Raw genomic sequence first — 20,179 nt, 5'->3', positions numbered from 1 at the left:
TTAGACATGAACCGTGAATATTTGAAAATTTAAATCAAATAGCTCATACTCTAGGAAGTACTGGATTCCTTCCTTCCTTTCTGGCAATATTTACTTGATAATGACACTTTTGCAGAAGCTGTTCTGCATCTTGGCTTTCTTATTATTAGCACCTTAGTAGTATTATGCAGGAAATGGTGCTACTAACTATAAGGCTGAAGTAGCGTATAGGATTGGAAGCACAGCAGCCACATTCTTTTAAAATCTTGTCACACTGCCTGTGTTTTAAGGATTTATTTAAATGCTGCATGTGGCAGTATTTAGCCAAACCTAAGCAACTAACCTGGATTGTATTTAGATGCACAAACCATCCCAATCTAGACTAGGAAATTGAAAGGTATCCCAGAAAAAGGTAACACCGAAATGTTTGTACTACTGCCAAGAAAATTAGTCTTATCCGCATAGTTCATAAGTCAAAGGGATATTTTTATGTGTGCAATACTCTTACCCCAAGACTGCCCAATTATATACATAAATCATGTACAGGATACCTCTTAGCTATTATCAATGTCGCATTTAAATTTTGCATAAATTTACATCATTTGTCTAATTTTACATAATTATGGAAGTTATTCTAAAATATCCTGATTTTTAATTGACTGGTGTGATGAGTGGTTTGCAGGGTTTAAAAAACTACAAACCTTTATGTGGGGCAATCTTGATGGATCTTTTTTAAAAAATTGAGAAATTATTTTGTTGGGTTCTCACATATAAATGTCTTTAAATGTAGTGAATTGTATAACTTTTTAATTTCTTTTTGCTTCAAAATACTTTGCAAGAAACAATATTAGGACTTCATACATGAATCCGGATGATGGTCTTATGTAACAAATTTTGAAAAATGCATTTTGATGTCTATTATTTTATCTTTTCAATTAGATAAGAAATGTAAATTTGTGACTTTACTCTGATTCTAGAAGCAGCTAGTTTAGAAATCTCACAGAAAATTGAGAGATGCTTTAATTTTTGTTAAACTGAAATGGCCAGAGAGACTGTGATTGCTACTAGGGGCACTTGGCCATATTCTTGGGTTATAAATTGAGTAGTCAATGATGGGTTTATCCTTAGTACTGTAATTGTTCAATTAATTCCCTTTGGTAGCCTTGCCATTTTTGCCACATACACTTGAAGGAGTCGTCTTTGGCTTCTGATAAAATTATATTTAGTAAATACTTCTGAAAAGAAAGCTTGTGAAAGTATTCAATTTTTCTCAATATTTCTTCTCTTTGTTCCTGTGCTCCAGAAGGGATGTATGTTGTAGGATTCTTATGAACTTTTCATTTCAAATGTCAAAATCTTGGACCCATAGGTTGCAAGCCAAGGACATGCAAGAAAAAGACTTGCTAAAGCCTTCTGATGATACTATCACCAAATGACATGTTTCCCCCCCTAAAAAAATCCCTTTGGGGAACGTTTTCAGGTTTTCAATGGATGATTTCTAGCATAGCACTTTCTGGTATAAAATAACCCACCTATGAAAAATAATGTTACGTTAATGTTAAAAATAATGAAGTTATCAGCTTAAGATAAAATATTGGAAAAATATGCCTTCCCTTCAATGTATTGCAGCTCTTGAAAATGTGTTACTATGCAAAAATCACATATTGAATTTACCCCATTAGGACATTTTACAAGTAAAATATTTACATAAAAGTATGCTAACTTATGTAGTGAACACAACCTGTAAATGCTGTGTGTACAGTTATATTTTCATGAATGTATTTCAGCCCTGTTACACAACAGCTAAAATGAAGTAACATGCCCAGTCTTTCTTTCTAAAGCCACATTTTCAAAACCTGATTTTACATCTTTACACTGCTAAAAAAAATTTATCATCTGTGCCTTTGCTCAAATGAAAAAAATCTTCACTAAACGACCCATTTTCCTTTTCTAGTAAGACGTACACCCAAAGGGAAATTGGAAGAATTGTTGAATCTTCTTTAATTACAGCAAAAGAGATTGCAGATCTGAGCTAGTAGTATGGAAAGGAAGACCAGGAAAAGCTTTCATCATCTGACATTGCTGCTGATACAAAACTTTCTCTAGGTTAACTGGATTGGAAAACCATCCTAGTAACAAGGATATGGTTGCTGATGCAAAGAGCTGAAAACTGAACAGGCAAGTATCTTCTGGAACAAAAGGGGCATATCTATATCTGAAACCTTAAACGTAATGTATATGGAAGTAAGTCTCACTGTGGTTACGGCACTAAATGCCCCCCCCCCAAAAAAAGTGAACATAAAACATAGTGTTTAGCTCTGTGTGTATTAAGTTATATGAGCAAAACCAGAATTGGCTTCTGTTTGGTTAAATCTACAGCTATCTCAGTGGAGAAGATCCAAAGGTTCCCTTTAATAACATCCAGTTTAACTCTACATTGTTGCTATACATTTAGTGTATTCTTAAGCAAATATGGAATAACCTTTGAAGAGAGGACTTGGAAGTGAAGGAATCTGCTCGTAGATCCTTTCTAGACATCAACTAAGCCTAAAGCTTATCTCAAAAAGAGAAACAACATTCTCTTCGGTGCAAGCAATTCTTTGTGCAGTGGTTTTAGCTTGGGTTGTAGCTTTCAGATTCATACAAATCTCATTTTCAGGTTTGTTGTTATTAAAAATGTACCACATACATTTTACTTCAGTTAACTTCAATAACTGCAATGCTTCAGTTGTCCGTTCTCTGTCACTCTCTCCACCCACCCCTCTCTCTTCTGTACATTTGATCTTGAAGGACTCATTTTTTAAAGAGATCTCTTCAATCAGACTGTGTCTGCGATGTCCAGCACAAGTGGGAAACACAACTGAATCCCAACTCTCTTAACTGTTGGCCATTCCTGAGAATCATGCTCATCACTCAGGTTAAAAAAAGAAGAACAGCAACAGAACTGGGACCAGAATTTTGTTCCCAGCCTTAAGCTCAGTTTTAGCATTGCCCCTACCCCCCCTGGTCGAGTACAAATGGCTAGAGAAGGGGAATCATGTTTAACCTATTAAACCAGCCAGGTTTGAGAGGAATAGATATCAGCAACACTGGGGGGAGTGGGAAACTGAATGACCCAATATTGAAAGTGACCTTGCCTGAACGCAGCAGGGAAGAGAGCAGTTGCCCAAGGACCACACCATTAATAAATATGTGTAAAAAGATATCAGTGCACCCTTTAAGCAAAGTAAATTCAAAGGGGGGGGGGAGGAGGGAGGGATACACAGGCAGCCACCCAATCTAAGTGACAGGAACATACTGAGAAGAGAGAAGGAGGCAGGGATGGGATGCTTTTGTTTCTTCCCCCCCCGTTTGGTGGCCTTCTAAGCCTGTGGTGGTGTCGCTGCTAAAGTGGCTGGCACAAAGAGCCACCAGCGCCCTCCCTCCAGCCCCAGCCTCTGTTTGCCTGGGCTAGCGGGCCAGAGGGGTCTGTTTGAGGGAGATCAACACCGAGCGCATGCGCGAGACATCCTTGGACTGCTTGCTGCTCTTGGGATTGAAGTCGCAGAGTTGGGCCACTTTCTCCCACTCGGTGCCAGTCGTCTCCTCCTTGGACTCCTTTAGGAAAGCTTCCTCTGAGGCTCTGGAGAAGGCAAGGAAGACACTGTCAGGCCAGGGAAGAAGGGCAAGACTGGTTGCCTCCAGACAAGGTCTGGGTTGGCACAAAACGTTCACTACTGGTTAACTAACCTATGAGGTATCAAAACGAGCCACATTTTCTGCATTCACATGGTGTGCTAAATATACATTAATTAGATAGGCATGACAACTTGTATCACGCAAAGTATTAAATTTGGTTGGCTTATGATTTGGTCTGTTATGTGAATACAACTATTGAGATGGGAGGGGGGTGTTTCCCAGAACTGATTTTCCTTCTTTTAAGCAACGTTCTGACTAACAAACTTTGCAAACTGACTACCATGTAAAGGCAGAGATTCTAAGAGACACATCATCTGGTTGTATAGATATAAAATACACTACCAGCTAAATACAGTTTATTAGCAGCTATAGTTCAGATCATGAAAATATTCATGACCACAGGCTGGAAAAGCACTCTGGGTTTTCTGCAACTTCAACAAGGAGGAAAAAAACAAGGGGAAGGGGTTGGAATAAATATATGTATGAGTAACAACAGAGATGGCCCAGATATATACCTTATACTTGAAACCAGGGTTAGGAGCAAAATATGTAAATCCTGAAACGAATTGCATGGACAAACTTGAGACTAGAATTATTTAAAATAAGCACTGCAACTTATTGGAAGGACTATAGGAGCATACAATACAGGATTCAAGAACTGTTTGATATACAATGTTCCCTCGATTTTCGCGGGTTCGAACTTCGCGAAAAGTCTATACCACGGTTTTCCCGCCTGATGATGTCATATGTCATCGCCAAACTTTCATCTGCCTTTAATAAATATTTTTTTTAATAAACAAACATGGTGAGTAATAATCTAAATGGCTGCTAAGGGAATGGGAAATTGCAATTTAAAGTTTAAAGTGTTAAGGGAAGGCTTGTGATACTGTTCATAGCCAAAAATAGTGTATTTACTTCCGCATCTCTACTTCGCGGAAATTCGACTTTCGTGGGCGGTCTCGGAATGCATCCCACACAAAAATCGAGAGAACACTGTATATTATTTAAGCAGCTTCTTTTAGATTCTGCAGTATGGGGAACATTCCCAGACTGATATCTGGCACTGCACAAAAACAAATATATAATTACAATGTAGGCCTATGTAAAGGATGCTTATATGACATGCTTTGAAGTACTTATAAATTATCATAAGCCTTATAATTATTTAGTAATAACAGTAATTTATTGAAGTTAAATGCTCCCCTAACTCCTAGTGACTCTGAGTAGTATACAAATGTGAAAACATTTTTTTAAACAATACAAAGAAACCCCATAAAAACTGCAGAAGATGAAGGAACAATGATGGATGAAAATAAACTCAAGAGGGGAACAGAAAGGAAAAAGGGTATCAGTTGTCTTCTCCAAAGAATTGGGCAAAAAGCCAAGTCTTTTAAGATCCTTCAAAATACTAATAGGTATTCCTTAATAAGAAATCTGTAGCATAACTGAATATACCTTTGCCATTTTACTAGTACACTTCATAGACTCCTGTCACTCCTCTATATTTCCAATATTTCTAAATTTCCAACTGCTACATTAATTTATGCCTTACCTTTTTGCTATGCTAGCAAGAAAAGTATTAATTTAGAAATAGAAACAGAAGAGACTCTTGTCTTTTATCTGCTTAACCAAAAACTATAAATAAATTTATCCTATCCTAATGGATGATAGAAAACAGAGAGTAAACAAAATTACAGCAAGATCAGGAGTCAAGAAACTACATAATTACAATGATTATTCTCACACCACAATGAATTATGGGAAGGAATTCAGGCAATTCTGGGCCTGGTTTTGCTCCTACGAAACATCTAGGCCAAAAGCACATACTGAAGCTCCTCATGCACAGTCCCCATCCAGAAAGTTTACCCCCACCCCCTGAAAAATGAGCAAGAGAGACATACACATAGCCAATCACATCTGCATCTGGCTGCTGGTAAAAGGCTTTGTCAGCAATCCTGTGGCAAGGTCCAGTAACAGGAGAAAGGGCAGAGCAGAATGGAAGCAAAGAGTTAAAGAGAGAAACACAGATTAGTAATATCCTTAAAAGTGGAAGAGGCAGAACTAGATGCTACTTGGAAGCATTAGCAGCTCAGTGAGTTAGAGGTTCATTAATCAAATGTATAAGAAAGAAAATGAGAATATTTTATGTATAAGTAAACTGCTTGTTATAATGCCTCCACAGTGACAGACCTGGTGCAGAAACAGCTAGGTTCTAAGAACTAGAATTAACCCTCCTAAGATTACCGTATTTACATGCAGCTAAAGTAACCAATGAATGTTTAACTCAGTTACGACTGAGTTGAAATTTACATCCAGTAGGATGCGCTTTCATTTGTTGCAGATCCAGATATAAACAAGTACTGTAGTTAAGAAACTTTTTTCCTAGCTGTACCTGTTATTGGCCTGGTTCCTCTCCATTTGTTCATTCTGCCTTATGTTCCATTCCTCCAAGTCTTTCTTAGCCTTTTCACGCCATTCCTGTTCTAATACCTTCGAAGCAGCATCTAAAACCAAGGAAAACGTATCATGAAAGTTACAAAGGAAATTCCTAAGTGGCTTAGCAAGTTAACTAGTCTAAATCCAACCTGGCTAGATGTATGGAAAGACATCTACATCATCCCCAGAAAAAGTGAGGTACCCTGGATAGATATTGTCATAAAGAACTGTAAGTCATATCTCAGGTTAAGAGGAATATATTAGTATTCATTTATTGGAAGAGAGGTCGCTAGAAGCTATGAATGGCAAGGACAAAAGTATATGGCCTGACATCTACATGGAATTTGTAAAACAGAAACCACAAACACTGTAGTAGTTAGTAAAGAGAGGGGAAATGCTGATTAGCTACATCATCACAATGATGTATTTATTCAGCTGATGCTAGAAGTAAAATTTGAATTAATATATCTCATTATTTCTGTTTCCACAATATTGTTTTTATTTTTATTCCTCTTTCCTGATTATACTTATATTCATTCTCTGCTCTGCTAATCTGGGAGCCCTTTGCAATTTTGCAGTCCAATTTATATTTTCTTTTTTGTATCAAGAACCCTTTTCTAAACAAATCCCAGCAGCATTTTTTGCAGCATTTAAGAATTTTTTTCTTAATCTCTTCTATACCATCTTCTCTTCTGCTATACAAAAATTATTGTTATGCATGTAATCCTCATAGACAATACAATTTTAAATATATAGTTTACATGAGTACTGTATAATTATATTTGACCTTCAGCTCAACTCCTGAGCAAATGTTTTTATTCCTACCCAGTTCCTGCAGTCTCTTTTTCTGTTCCTCTCGCCATTTGCGAATGCTCTCGGGCTCCTGTGTCAATCGGTCAGCTCTGGCAATGGCTGCATAAGTATCTGTAGGTCCATTGGATTCCTTGGGCCAAAAGAAACTGTGGGTGAATTATTGGTCTCCCCCAACAAGGAATGGTTAAGAAAAAGAACATAGGAGTCTCCAATCCTGTCAAAAAGACTTATAGAAGATTGTAGGCAAATCCTAATCCTAGCTGACTAGGGGTTTATCTAAGCATAATTTAGTATTTCTCCCCAAAATTAATTCAAAGAATGAGATACAGAAAATTGAAATTATGAGGACAGTCTGAGGGCTCCCTCAGGCAGATATTAGCACAACTAGCTGAAGTCTTATGAAAGCAGATGCTTTTCAGAGTTACATATTCAAGGTGATGAATGAGCATCTTCATCAGCCATGTACCTGCCCTCTCTTAATCAACTTGCCTTATCATTCACGGCCAACATGATTTTCATATCTGTGCTTCAGGTGAATTCCTGAAATTTTAAGGGGGTAATAGCTGTAAGTCAGCCGTTGTGATACAATTCTTATGATGTCACAATCTTTAAAGGGCCAATGTCTTGCAGCAATCTTCTCTGACCAGAACTAGGTGTTGATTTCAGTTGAGTTTTAAAACTGCCATTTGTGTCAGCTGTTGTCATGGCAAGAACCATTTTCACAGTATCAGGCTAAAATCCCAAGGGAAATGCTAAACGTGATCATCTTCATGTAAAGACAGTAATGGAGCAATTAAATAAACTGACTGCAAAATTAGAGGAACTCCTCAGTACGGATTCTTTTTATAAATAATAATTTTTAAAATATTGGGTCCAGCATCAGGTTTCTATAATTATTTCCAGAAACCTGTGCTTTAGCTTGTTTGTATTTGCTAATTGTGCATCTACTGCTTCAGGTTAGGGTAGGTTAGGTTCATCCACAGTCTCAAGTTGGACTAGATCATTTACAATAATAAATTGTCATCTGGAGTTGCCTTCTCTGGAGGTGAGTAGAAGAAAATGAGTGGGAGGCAGATTGCTCAGTGGGAAAAAAGGAATTTCTGAGGTATGGGGAATGTGGTTGTTTTAAGAGATGGGAAGAGAAAAAGGGGCGTGCACTTAGAAAATTCTGTTTCTATATATTGCTGCTTATAATCTTGATGAACACATCCAAATTCAACTCTCAGAAAGCTAAATTCTTAATAATAATAATAATAATAATAATAATAATTATTATTATTATTATTATTATTTATTAGATTTGCATGCCGCCCCTCTCTGAAGACTATAATGTTTTCTTCTGTTGAATGATGTCCAGTTTTTGGAAACTTCCCAGACATATCCCTGTAGTTTTCTTGGCAAGGTTTATCAGAAGTGGTCTACTGTTGCCAATATAATCACATAAATCAAACTATAATTATGTGACTCTAAATCACACCAAGAAGAAGCCAAAAGTTCCAGTAATAGCCATTCCCATTCCCATTGATCTCAACAGAAAGAGGCTGTCATGCTGTGGAATGGTATCCCATGAAAAGTTATGCCCCTGATCCTCCTTAGTAGTTCCCATACACATTGTGCAGGGTAATACAGAAAAGTGTATAAAGATAAAGGACTTTGCTTTAAAAATGAAAAGTGAACTGTACAATTCTACTAACATAATGAGTTCTTCTACAATGTAAAAAAGCATATGGTTGCTATTTGATAATTATTATCTTGTTATGCAAATTATTTAGTACAGTCAGAGCACTGCTTCAAAGAAACTTGTTTTTTTTCAAATATCTACATTGTTTCAAGATAGAAGGGAAAAGTAGATTAAAAACCACACATAAAAATGCTTTCCAGATGAATGTGGGGATTAATAATATAAGGATATGCCTGCAATTTTCAGATCGACATTCTTTCATTCAAAATAAAGAAAATGTTCATTTGTTTATATTTGTGAAGGGCTTGATATAACTGAAAGACAGAATTATTGCATTGGAATTTTCAAAGTTAAATTCTGTATCTGATGGAGATTAATATAGCAGTTCAATTTACTGAGAGTTAGTCCCACAAAATTAAAATGGATTTAGCGCTAAATAAACATACACACAATTGGACTGATTCATGGATCCCTCAGTACAAACAAACAGAAAGAAAAGGGAATAATTCCTTTTTTTGGCATTCAAATCTGGTAGAATCTAGCGTCTTCCAGACCAGTTAGACTTTATCTTTGGCCGTATCTGTTAAAAATTAAGTAAGCAGAGGTCTGACTCACCTAGAAAATATTTTAAAAGCTATCCGTGTCAATGCTGTCCTTTCTATACCATGTCTATGTTTAATTGGATGTTCAACCTCACAGCAATCTGTGTATGTCATTCTCTCCTTACAGTCATAATTATCTCCCTCAATAATGTCAGTACAGTGGTACCTCTACTTAAGAACTTAATTTGTTCCGTGATCAAGTTCTTAAGTACAAAAGTTTGTAAGTAGAAGCAATTTTTCCCATAGGAATCAATGTAAAAGCAAATAATGTGTGCAAACCCATTAGGAAAGAAATAAAAGCTCGGAATTTGGGTGGGAGGAGGAGGATAGTCAGTGCCGAAGGAAGAAGGTGAAGTGAGGGGAATCAAAAAAATCCAAAACTTTAAGGCTTAAAAAAAAAAAAGAGGGACTTTGAGGCAGCGAGGAGGAGCACGTGCCTCCCATACACCCAGCACGAGGCTGCCTCCCATACACTGTGCCAGAGAGAGAAACCCAGGGGGAATGGCAGGAAACTGATCGGGCCTTCGTGCTGCTCTCAACTTTCCTGGGAATTTTTTCCAGGCTCGGGTTCTTAAGTAGAAAATGGTTCCTAAGAAGAGGCAAAAAAATCATGAACACCAAGTTCTTATCTAGAAAAGTTTTTAAGTAGAGGTGTTCTTAGGTAGAGGTACCATGGTATCTTCAAATGGCTTCGAGCTGATTTTAGAATAAATATTTATCAGTTCTTATTGTAGATGAGTGATGGGAATATGGATAAATACCATTTTGGGGGGGCTTTAATTTTTATCAGCTCACACGAGCACGACCAATGAAAAGGAACTATGGAAACGGCAGTCCACAATATCTAGGGTAAGAAGATGTTGATGGAAGAGAATATCTGTAGCTCAGAGGTGAACTGTAGAGTTCTTGGTGCTCTCTGATCTTAGTTGTTTACTTTCAGACATTTCACTACCAGACTAGGTAACATAATCAGTAGGAGTAAGTTGATATGATTTAGAGCCCAACTCAGTTCAGATTCTCACCTGAAACACATCACCGTTCACAGTAGTTCCTCCTGTGTTTTCAAAATTAACTGCAATAAAGGGGAAATATTAAAGTATTATTCAATGCTATGGTATCTCTGAGTGTAAGAGAAAACATTTAGTCATCAGTTACCTGCAAAGTTTAACCTGCAAAAGAAAGGCCAGCACCAGACATTATCTTGAAAAGCACCTTCCTGTTTAGCTAAGTGGGGGAGAAGGATATTTAACTGAATAATAGAAACAGAAAACATGTAAGAGGTGATATGGGCCTCCAATAGAGCTGAAATCAAAATTCTGGGAGACTTTTGAAAGAAGAGAAACAACTTGTTAAAGGAAAAAATATTCTGCAAGGTGAGACTTCTGTAATATTTTTGTGGGTAATATAGTTGTGTATTGCCTTGCCTTTTTCTAAGATATTTTCAGACTTTCAAGTCAAGGAAAAGAATGAATATATTTCTATGGACCACTAAGCCAAATTTATTTACCATTTTAGCTGCAATTATAGTTATCTTTACATTGGCTGGTTATTCAACACTTCTGATTTGTAGTTTTTCATACTGGAATAAAAGTATAATACCCAATTAGGATTAAGGCTATTGAGTTTAGGAGAGACTCCCCTGCCACATTTATTTATGACTTCATTTCGCTACCTGTTAGCCCTATAAGAGATTAATAAATGTATCAGAAAACATTAATACAGTTTGCGATTAAAGCACTCTAGCTATAATTTCATCTTGTATCAGAGTGTAGACATTATGATTGACAAACTAAAAATGATTCATTTGCAGTTTAGTACTCTAGGGTTATTGGCTTGTAAAATTCACCAAATATATCCCAGTATATAAGGTTGTTGTCTATTCATTTAATAGTTCATACTTTATTTTACAATTGTGTTAAATAAGCAGTAGTGATTTGGTTCAATATAATGCTGCCATAAATCATAATTTATACAGCCTAATAGTTGGATTCATGCACTGGATATTCTATTTTGTACTCATCCACACAGATATTTTTCACACAGACATTTTTCTGTTGAGATTATAAAATGGTAAATGACATATACTGTATGGTTCATTAGAATAATTTACTGACCTTTAGTTATTTTGGATAAAAATGCCCATAAAAGTAGAATAAATAAATAAATAATCCATACCTAAGAAATAGCTATGTAGTTTGAAATATTGGAACAAATATTAAAAATCTGAAAGTCATCAAGCTTTAGATATCATTAATCTAATCCTGGATTGTAATGGAAGCAAATATTTATCTCATACCCTCCTTTCTCCCCCCCCCCCTTAGTATAGAAATGCATCCTTTTATTTAGAAATTAAATTTTTATATGTGTTTTTTTTTTAAGTCATCCTGTCCTGATGCTGGCAAATTATAAAGCTTAACTATTGCCATATGCTATAAAGGTTCTTGAGTTTACCTTGAGTTTCCAACATTCAAATGATCTTTAAAAAATATGTGACATTTGGTACTTATGAAATAACTGTATTTCCAAAGTTCCATTTTACCAGACTAGGATTATATATCACACTAAACTACATTTTAAATGGCACTTTATTAGATACACAGTATAATAGTTATTGGGTTTGGATAGAATTTAACCCATAAATCATAGGTTATAAAGCATAGGGATTTAATTCAGATGCTGCAAAAAAAGCCATAATACCATACTATTGCTTAGCCTTATTCTTTATTATGTGCAACTGAAACAAAAATAACTCATATATCCTGACTTTAAAAAAAAAACTTCTTTGTTTGTTTATGTACATTTAATAGCTACTCAGCTCAAATTGATTCCAACCATCCTAGCAACACTTTTTAATTTTTTCCTCACTTTATCTTATTGATTTAAAAAATCTAGTTTGGTCTAGTAATTAAGTCATTAGGGTAGAAACCAGGAACCTGAGTTTTGACCCAGCCCTAGGCATGAAAGCTGGCTGGCTGACTTTGAGCCAGTCATTCTCTCTCAGCCCATAATATTGGGCTTGGGCTGCATGCCAGTCGGATAATTTCTGTCACAGTTAATGGATCAACACTTGACTCATCTGAAAAAAAGAGGACTGTGCACTTCCAGGAAACAGCCTAGCAAATAAAAACTGTCACCAATAGAAATATAGATTTTAAGATAGATGTACTGTATATGTGGTCGTAATATTGGACTAAATAATAACAAGCAATCCAGAGAAGATCGATTAACATCAGTTTCTGAATATGGCCTGGATATGGGCTGCAAAAAAAAATCAACTTGACAGCAAAGAGATAAAGAAATCTGACTCTCACATTCAGCAGCTGTTTGGAATTTGCAGACTAAGTCTAATATAATAACCCTATGTCTGTACTTTATGGTACTGAGAAATTTTTATCAACAGTTTAAACAGTTTCTGGCATGTCGGGCTCCTCTCCTGCATCTGATTGAAAGGACTAGAAATATGAAGTATGAAAACAGGAGCTGGGGCTAAAGAGGTTTTTTTCTATAGGATGAAATATCCTTGTGGTAAGTAGCAAATAGAACAATTTACAAGAAAAAGCTATGCACCAGGTCTCCCTACTGTAATTAAACAGGTCCAAAGTCTCTAACATGAGATCCTAACAAAACTATATTATTATTATTGTTGTTGTTATTGCTATTAAAATTTCAAATCCGCCCAATTCCTTGCAGACTCTGGGCCGTGTACAACAATTTAAAACAGAGTGATCTCCACTCTAAAAATGTAAATTAATAAGAAAAAAACAAAGGTGTACAGCATCAATAGTTTAAACCTCTTGCTGGAGAACCAGATAAATTTCATGACTGCTGCCATAGGAGAAGGAAGAACAGTCCTGTTTACTTGCTCTGTATCTGCACTTCCAGCAGCAGTAGGGCATACAGAAATTAACCAGTACAGCTTTGTTTGGGCAATACACAGAAAAGACTCCCTGTTAAACTTCCAGGGGTCCCAGGTAGGAGGAAAATACGACAGTTTAAAAACAAGAGTGCTTTAGATGAATCCAGCTACAAACGAAAAATAGCATTTGGGCCGGGGGAGGGGGCAACATCTTTCCATCACTTGAAAATTCTTTTTCTTTCCCCTGATATCACCCATATTTTGAATATTGGGCTGCACCCAGATCTGGTCTGGCAACCTTTGCTAGGCCTCCTCCCAAAGCTAAACAAGAAAATCAGTATGCCTATGATACATCAGCTTCTAGTTGTCATCTCTTCCTTCTGCAGCCTCTCTTCCCCAGCCCAGTGCTTGGGCCAAATGTTCTTGTCCTAGCCAAAAAAAAAAAAGGATTACTCACAAAAAAAACCCCCAAGGCTCCTGATAGATTTTGCAGTATCCTTGGCTGGCTCTTGCAAAGCCTACATTACAGACAAGGCTTGTTTCTCTTTCCTTCTGTGGTTATCTAAAGCTGCACTGAAGAGTCAAAGGTGTTTGCTTCTAATGAGAGACTCAACCCCTAGCAGCCTAGCTGGTCCCTGAGGCAAAGAGGGAAGGGTGAAAAATCAGCTAGTTCCACAGAGCAGATTCAGAGCCCTCTCGTGTGCGTGTGTGTTGGCTTCATGTAAAAGCAACTAGGGCTCTTTCTGTGAGCTGTTTGAACTAACTCGCTTGGTACAAAGAGCATGCCAAACACAAACACACACATATGTAGATGAATGATAAGTTTCATGACTACTACCATAAGAGAAGCAAGAACAGACCTGTTTACTTGCTCTGTATGGTATACCATACCAGACACAAAATAAATCTGGAGCATACCAGACACATAATAAATCTGTGACTGGGCTTATGCCTTGTGATAAGCCCCCTAGTTGTCTGATTTTGTATTGGCTTCATGTAAAAGCAACAAGGGCTCTTTCCGTGAAGTGTTTGAACTAATTTGTTTGGCATAAAGAGCATACTGGACATACATACATACACACATACTCTTATGCTCTTTATACCAAGAGAGTTAGTCCAAGTTGCTTTTACATGAAGCCAACACAAAATCAGGCAACTAGGTGGTTTAATACAATGCATAAGCCCAGTCACGGATTTATTATACAGCCCTAGAGGAGTCACTGTTGTGGAGTCTCAGAACTTTACATCCTGCCTTTAAATCAGGGGTAGTAGCGCACACTTACTTCTTCTCACAACAACCCTCTGAGGTTTGACTGAGCTGAGGGGGAGTGTGGTTGGCCCTAAGTCCTGCCACACAGCAGCATCCTTTTCACAACTTAAAAACAAAAATGGCCTTCTAGAAAGAACTGGCAAGTAAGGCACCAGTGGCTCCCGTTTGGAAAGATGCATTTAAGACTACAATTCCCATCACCACTGGGGCTTGGTGGCTTGGATGAGGCCTCTCTACGCTCGACTCCTCGTGTTTTGCTGGCTTTCTATGGCAGGCTGATGCCAGGCAGCCAGCGGGATGGCTGGTGGACGCAGCTTCTTCGGGAATGATCCCGTTTCCACGGTATGCTGCTGCTGCCGCCCCGCTTGATCCCGCGGCGCCGTGCCTGGGCGGGAAAACGTGCGGGACCCCTCGGTGGAGAAGCCGCCCGCCTCCGCCCGCGCACTCACCCGCGGTCTCCCCGGCGGCCTCCAGGCCTCCCCTGACGGTCCCTTCGGCGCAGCTGATGCCTTCGTCGTTCTCGATCCCGGCAATCTCGTTCTCCTGCTGAGCCAGGAAAGCAGCGGCCGGGTCCTCTTCGGCGGCCTCGGCTGCTCCGCTTTCCGAGGAGGAGAAGAAGCCGAAGTCATCCGCCATGGCGGCCGTTTCCCGCAGCTTTTCTCAAGCCCGCCTTCCTCCCTCCGGGATGGGCACCCTCGACCAGCAGCGCCCGCAAACCTGGGCGGCCGAGAGAGAAGCGCCAAGCCAAACCAGCCAAGCGGGTGACCAGGAACCGCCGGCTCAGCTGTCACTGCGGCGCTTGCGGGAGGAGACTGACGCGGCGAAAGGAGGTGACCTCACCCGCCGAGCTGCTAGCGCGTTCCGGAGCCATTAGAGGGAAGCAGCGGCCGCCCTGGGTTGGGCTCGGCGGCAGCATCAGCTCCGAAGGCGGAGGAGTTCCGCTCCCGACAGCTGTGGCGTGGGAGAAAGAAGGCCCAACCTCTTGTTGGGAGGAATAATGCCGCATCCCGAAATTCAACTGCCTTCGTGATTGCCATCAGAAGAGGTGCTCATAACAAAGCGCAGTTGCTGCTGTGGTGATGCCAAGCCAGCAGAGGAAGTAGCAATGTTTTAAATATTTTTAAAAGTCAAGCTGCTAGAAAAGTTCTACAGGTAGTCCTCGAACTTACAACAGTTCGTTTAGTGACTGTTTGAAGTTATGGCGGCACTGAAAACAAAATAGAATTCTTTATTATTATTTTCTTTTTTTAATTATATTTTCCAAAAACAAGACAACATTAACATACATAGAAGAACAAACATACAACAAAAAAGAGAAGCTCTAGTTGCTCCGCTCTTAATAGAAGTCTCTGGAAAAAAACCTTTGTTAATCAAATCATATTTAAAGGAAAAAAGATCATATGCTTATATTTTTCTATTATTTACAATTTTATAGTAGTATAATACTATATGGTCTTAAACCGATTAGGAATTTCTTCTGTTCAACCAATTATAGACCCTATCCCAGGTTTTATAATATTCAGTCTCTTCTTGGCCCTTCAACCGCCTCGTCATCATATCCAGCTGTTTATTCTTTATTGGCCAGGTGTGATTGGACACACAAGGAATTTGTCTTCGGTGCATTATGCCCTCTGTGTACATAAAAGAAAATGATAAATTTGTCAAGAATCATGTGGTACAACACTTAATGATTGTCATAGGGGGTCAAATAAGCGGCGCCGTGCCTGGGCGGGAAAACGTGCGGGACCCCTCGGTGGAGAAGCCGCCCGCCTCCGCCCGCGCACTCACCCGCGGTCTCCCCGGCGGCCTCCAGGCCTCCCCTGACGGTCCCTTCGGCGCAGCTGATGCCTTCGTCGTTCTCGATCCCGGCAATCTCGTTCTCCAATATTAATAAAAATCTTAGGATACAAGCAACAAGTTACAGTCATACAGTCCCAAGTGGGAGGAAGAGGGTGATAGGAATGATGAGAAAAAACTAGTAGAAATAGAAGTGCAGACTTAGTAAAAAGTTTGATTTAGGACCATTTTTCACACTTATGACGAATGCAGCATCCCAGTGGACATTCAGATCAGGTGGGGGTTGCTGCTCCGGTGCGCTGTGCGTGCAGCTCCATGTCTCTAATGTGCGTGTCCGAGCGGGGTTTTGCTTCTGCACGCGCATGAGATTTTGGCAAAAAGAATTGTTTCCGCACATGCGAAATCTCACACACATGTGTCTCCCCTCACAAGATTTTGCTTTCTGCGCATAGGTGCAGAACCCGGGACAGGGCTGAGCTGCTAAAGGAGGGGAAACAGGGACAACTGGTGAAGGGAGGTTGGGGTAGATAGGTTGAAATTCCCAAAATTTTCCTACCTTTTCCTATGGGGGTGGCTAGGTGGGAGGGTCATGTGACTGAGTGGGCATGGGCATGAGTGACGCTATGGCTACTCAGTCATGTGCCCCCCACCTACCCATGCCCACCAAACCAATAGCGGAAATTTTCAAACCCACCACTGGTTCATACAATATATTATCCCAGAATAGTGTGTGCAAACTATTTATTAATTAATCATAAATGCCTTGGTTTCTGCATTGCATTGAACTATGAACAAGTCTTCTTATGACTGAATAGGGTCCCAACGAATACACTATTTAATGAGTCTGTTGTCTGTCATTTATCATTAACCTCATTGGTGAAACATACCAATGATTCTACAGAGAATGATCTTGCATACCCAATATAGTGGAATTTTGTTCAGGAAAGCTTATCCCTCAATATATTTCTTAGTTGTGGAAACTGTTGTCCAAACTGGTGAACAAATCTGCGATTCAGCAAGTTGGACCTTAACCTTAACTTAGAGTCCATAATCAGGGAAATGTGGAACACAGATTAATTATCTCTAGTTAAAAACTTCTGTAATATTTACCTTGTAATTTTGTATATGCATAGTTGAACAGAAATTCCATGAAACTAGTAAGCAGGAATCAGATTGCAGCTTTAAAACACCTCAGTAGGTAATGGAGATTCTATATGTTTAATGACCACTTTTTTAAAAAGTCACATTATATTACTTTTAGCACAGTTTCAATTTGAGTGATACTTTTTTTTTTTTTGCACTCATGTGCTAGGCCGTATTACCAATAGCCTCCTTCATTCATTTGTTCCTGAAGGTGAAACATGAGATTGAACGAAAAGCCCCTTTCTCAGAGAAAGTAAAACTGTCAAACCAGCCACAAAACATTTACAAGGTCATGGAATGCTGATAAGTTTGGAAAAGATACTGAGAAGCCAGTAGTTCTGGGAAGCAAAAACAAAGTGACTCCCTAGAAAGAAACTATGCCATAAAATATTGCCTCTCTGGTGTTATTTCAAAACTTCAAAGTCTTTGTAGCCTTGCCTCATTATACTTATAGCTTCACTGACCTCACTAGTTACATTATATGCTGTATGCAAATACTTACCAAAATATTGTAATTTGAATAAATACATAAAGAGGGATCATACAGTAATCCTTTCTTTATTATTATTTTTGCCTCCAATGCTGGTTATAAACAATGCAACATTGCAGTCTCTAGTTCAAACATAAACATAGAAAAACTCTTCTATACCCTTGTAACACTTGTTTGCAGATGTTTTGCTGTGAAAACTTACTGTATAATTTGGAAGGATACTGGATAAGAGACCTCTTCCTCTCTGCACAGCTACTATTGAAAAGTGCCACCCCATGTCCCCTAATTGTCTACAATTCCCACATATCTGGTCTAGAAATCACACTGCTCCCTTGAAGGCAGGACATGGGAAGGGACATTCATGCACTGCCTTCTGAGTCATGCTTCCAAAATTCCCTTTGCCAGTTCTCCCATAACAGGATAAAGCAGCTTAGGTGAAGATGCTTAAATGACACAGTAAACATTTAGTTTATTCAGCCAGAAGTACCAGGTTTACATAAGGCACTGAATCAAATCATATTGGCTGAATTCAACCAATGCACGGTGTACAGTAGTTACTAGTCAGGCACATATTGAAGATCCATTCTCAGCAAAGATAAAACAAAAGGGGGTGTTTTTTGTAGGATATTGGACTTCTCTCTGGTTTAGACTCAGACTTCCTGTGCTGAATTCTTCATCATTGCTATTTAATAATAAAACAACCATTGGACATTCAGTTGATGGTGTTTCTAAAATGGAAGTGAGCACCCCTGAAAATATTGTATGCAAAAGAAGAACTGTCAAATTTACTTATTAAAGATAAGAGGATGGAGAGAGATACATGACAAGTAACTTTCTTTCGGAAATGAAAAGATCCTACCCGGGTGTGAATTTACCACAGCTTATAATCAAAACTTCAATGGTATGATGAATCTCATGGTGATGGATTTTTGAGATCCATCCCACCCCTTTAAGGACCAAATGGTAAAGACTAGAATGATGAAGTCATTAAAGACAACCTCTTTAACATATTCTTTGGCTCAGTATTTGTAAACAGCAATAGCTCATGCCCAATATTTCCTAGTTGTACCACAAATAACTACAACAATCTAACACAAATCAATTTTACAGTAGATAACATTGAAAAGGCGACCTAAAATCATCTCTATCTATAAGACCTGACAGACTATGTGCATATTTTTAAAAATCTCTCCACTGCCGTAGCTGAACCTCTAAGCATAATTTTTTAAAAATCCTTTGGGATTAACTCCTTACCCAACTAATGGTCACTAGCCACAGTCATCTATATCTTCAAAAAAGGAGACAAATCTCATCATGTTCCGTCACCTGAAAAGTCATGAAAGCAATCATAAACCAATCCATTACCCTCCACTTGGAAAGTAACAACCTACCCTCTAACAAACAATTTGGTTTCAGGAAAAAAATATCATGTAATCTGCAACTCCTACACCACAAAAACATATGGACTACACAACTCAAAGTAAAGCAATAGATGCAATTTACATAGACTTTTGCAAAGCCTTTGATTAAGTGGTACACTGCAAACTACTTCTGAAACTAAAATCTTATGGAATCTCTGGACCCCTACATGATTGGATAATTGCATTCCTCTCAAGCAGACAACACGTAGTTAAAACAGTGGTGTCCCTCAAGATATGTTCTAGGAAACAACACTCTTCATTCATAAGCGACCTTTGTGATCATATTATAAGCAACTGTGTTCTCTTCGCCAATGATGTTAAACTATTGAACACCACCAACAATGCTGCTCCCTTCTTACACTTTGACTATGTATCAGAATGGTCAAACAATTGGCAACTTCAAATCTCAACCAACAAATGCTGTGTCTTACACATCGGCAAAAAGAATCAGAAGACAAAATACAAGCGAAGAGGACATGACCTTGTAGACGACCCTCACTCTGTCAAAGACCTTGGAGTACTCATATCTAATGACCTAAATGCCTAAGATCCCACTGTAATAACATTGCCAAAAAGGCACTAAGAGTTGTTAATCAAATTTTGTATAACTTCTCTGGCAATATTACACTGCTAACCAAAGCATACAAAACATCCGCTAGTCCAATTCTTGAATACAGTGATTTCCTAGCACCTATAATAACAATAAACAACAAGGATTATAATAACAATCACCTGAAATTATATTGTCATCTGACAGTAGACGATTCATGTAGGGAAATCATCCCCTTTCAAGGCTGTTGGATTCCAGTTCCCATCACTCTGAGTCCTAGAGAAGAACAAGTAGCAATAGCCATCCAAAAAGAAAACATAGCTCAGGAGTGTCCAAGGAAAATATATACTGCTCAAAAAAATAAATAGAACACTCAAAGAACACATCCTAGATCTGGATGAATTAAATATTCCCATTGAATACTTTGTTCTGTACAAAGTTGAATGTGCACAACAGCATGTGA

At 38.5% G+C, this 20,179-nt stretch overlaps 1 protein-coding gene across 1 annotated transcript; it reads right to left on the bottom strand.

Moving 5' to 3' along the window:
* Positions 1–1,727: 1,727 nt before the first annotated feature.
* Positions 1,728–15,267, bottom strand: CLTB (clathrin light chain B). The gene is made up of 5 exons (XM_070738971.1): positions 14,765–15,267; positions 10,212–10,261; positions 6,919–7,036; positions 6,050–6,161; positions 1,728–3,601 (listed from the first exon to the last, which is right to left on the bottom strand). Exons 1-5 carry the CDS (start codon positions 14,949–14,951, stop codon positions 3,430–3,432), a joined length of 639 nt encoding a protein of 212 aa, XP_070595072.1. The 5' UTR covers positions 14,952–15,267; the 3' UTR covers positions 1,728–3,429.
* Positions 15,268–20,179: the final 4,912 nt, after the last annotated feature.

This window comes from Erythrolamprus reginae, chromosome 2 (assembly GCF_031021105.1).
Source record: "Erythrolamprus reginae isolate rEryReg1 chromosome 2, rEryReg1.hap1, whole genome shotgun sequence".
In the NCBI taxonomy this organism is placed as follows: Eukaryota; Metazoa; Chordata; class Lepidosauria; order Squamata; family Dipsadidae; genus Erythrolamprus; species Erythrolamprus reginae.
This window is presented reverse-complemented; position numbering and strand designations above follow the sequence as displayed.

Excerpts from the sequence above, each read along its gene's own strand:
- CLTB (XM_070738971.1), bottom strand. The coding sequence starts at position 14,951 with ATGGCGGATGACTTCGGCTTCTTCTCCTCCTCGGAAAGCGGAGCAGCC. Across the intron at positions 7,037-10,211 it reads TGAACGGTGATGTGTTTCAG|GAATCCAATGGACCTACAGA; the intron begins GTGAGAATCTGA and ends TTTTGGCCCAAG. Across the intron at positions 3,602-6,049 it reads AGGAACCAGGCCAATAACAG|AGCCTCAGAGGAAGCTTTCC; the intron begins GTACAGCTAGGA and ends TGCCTTCTCCAG.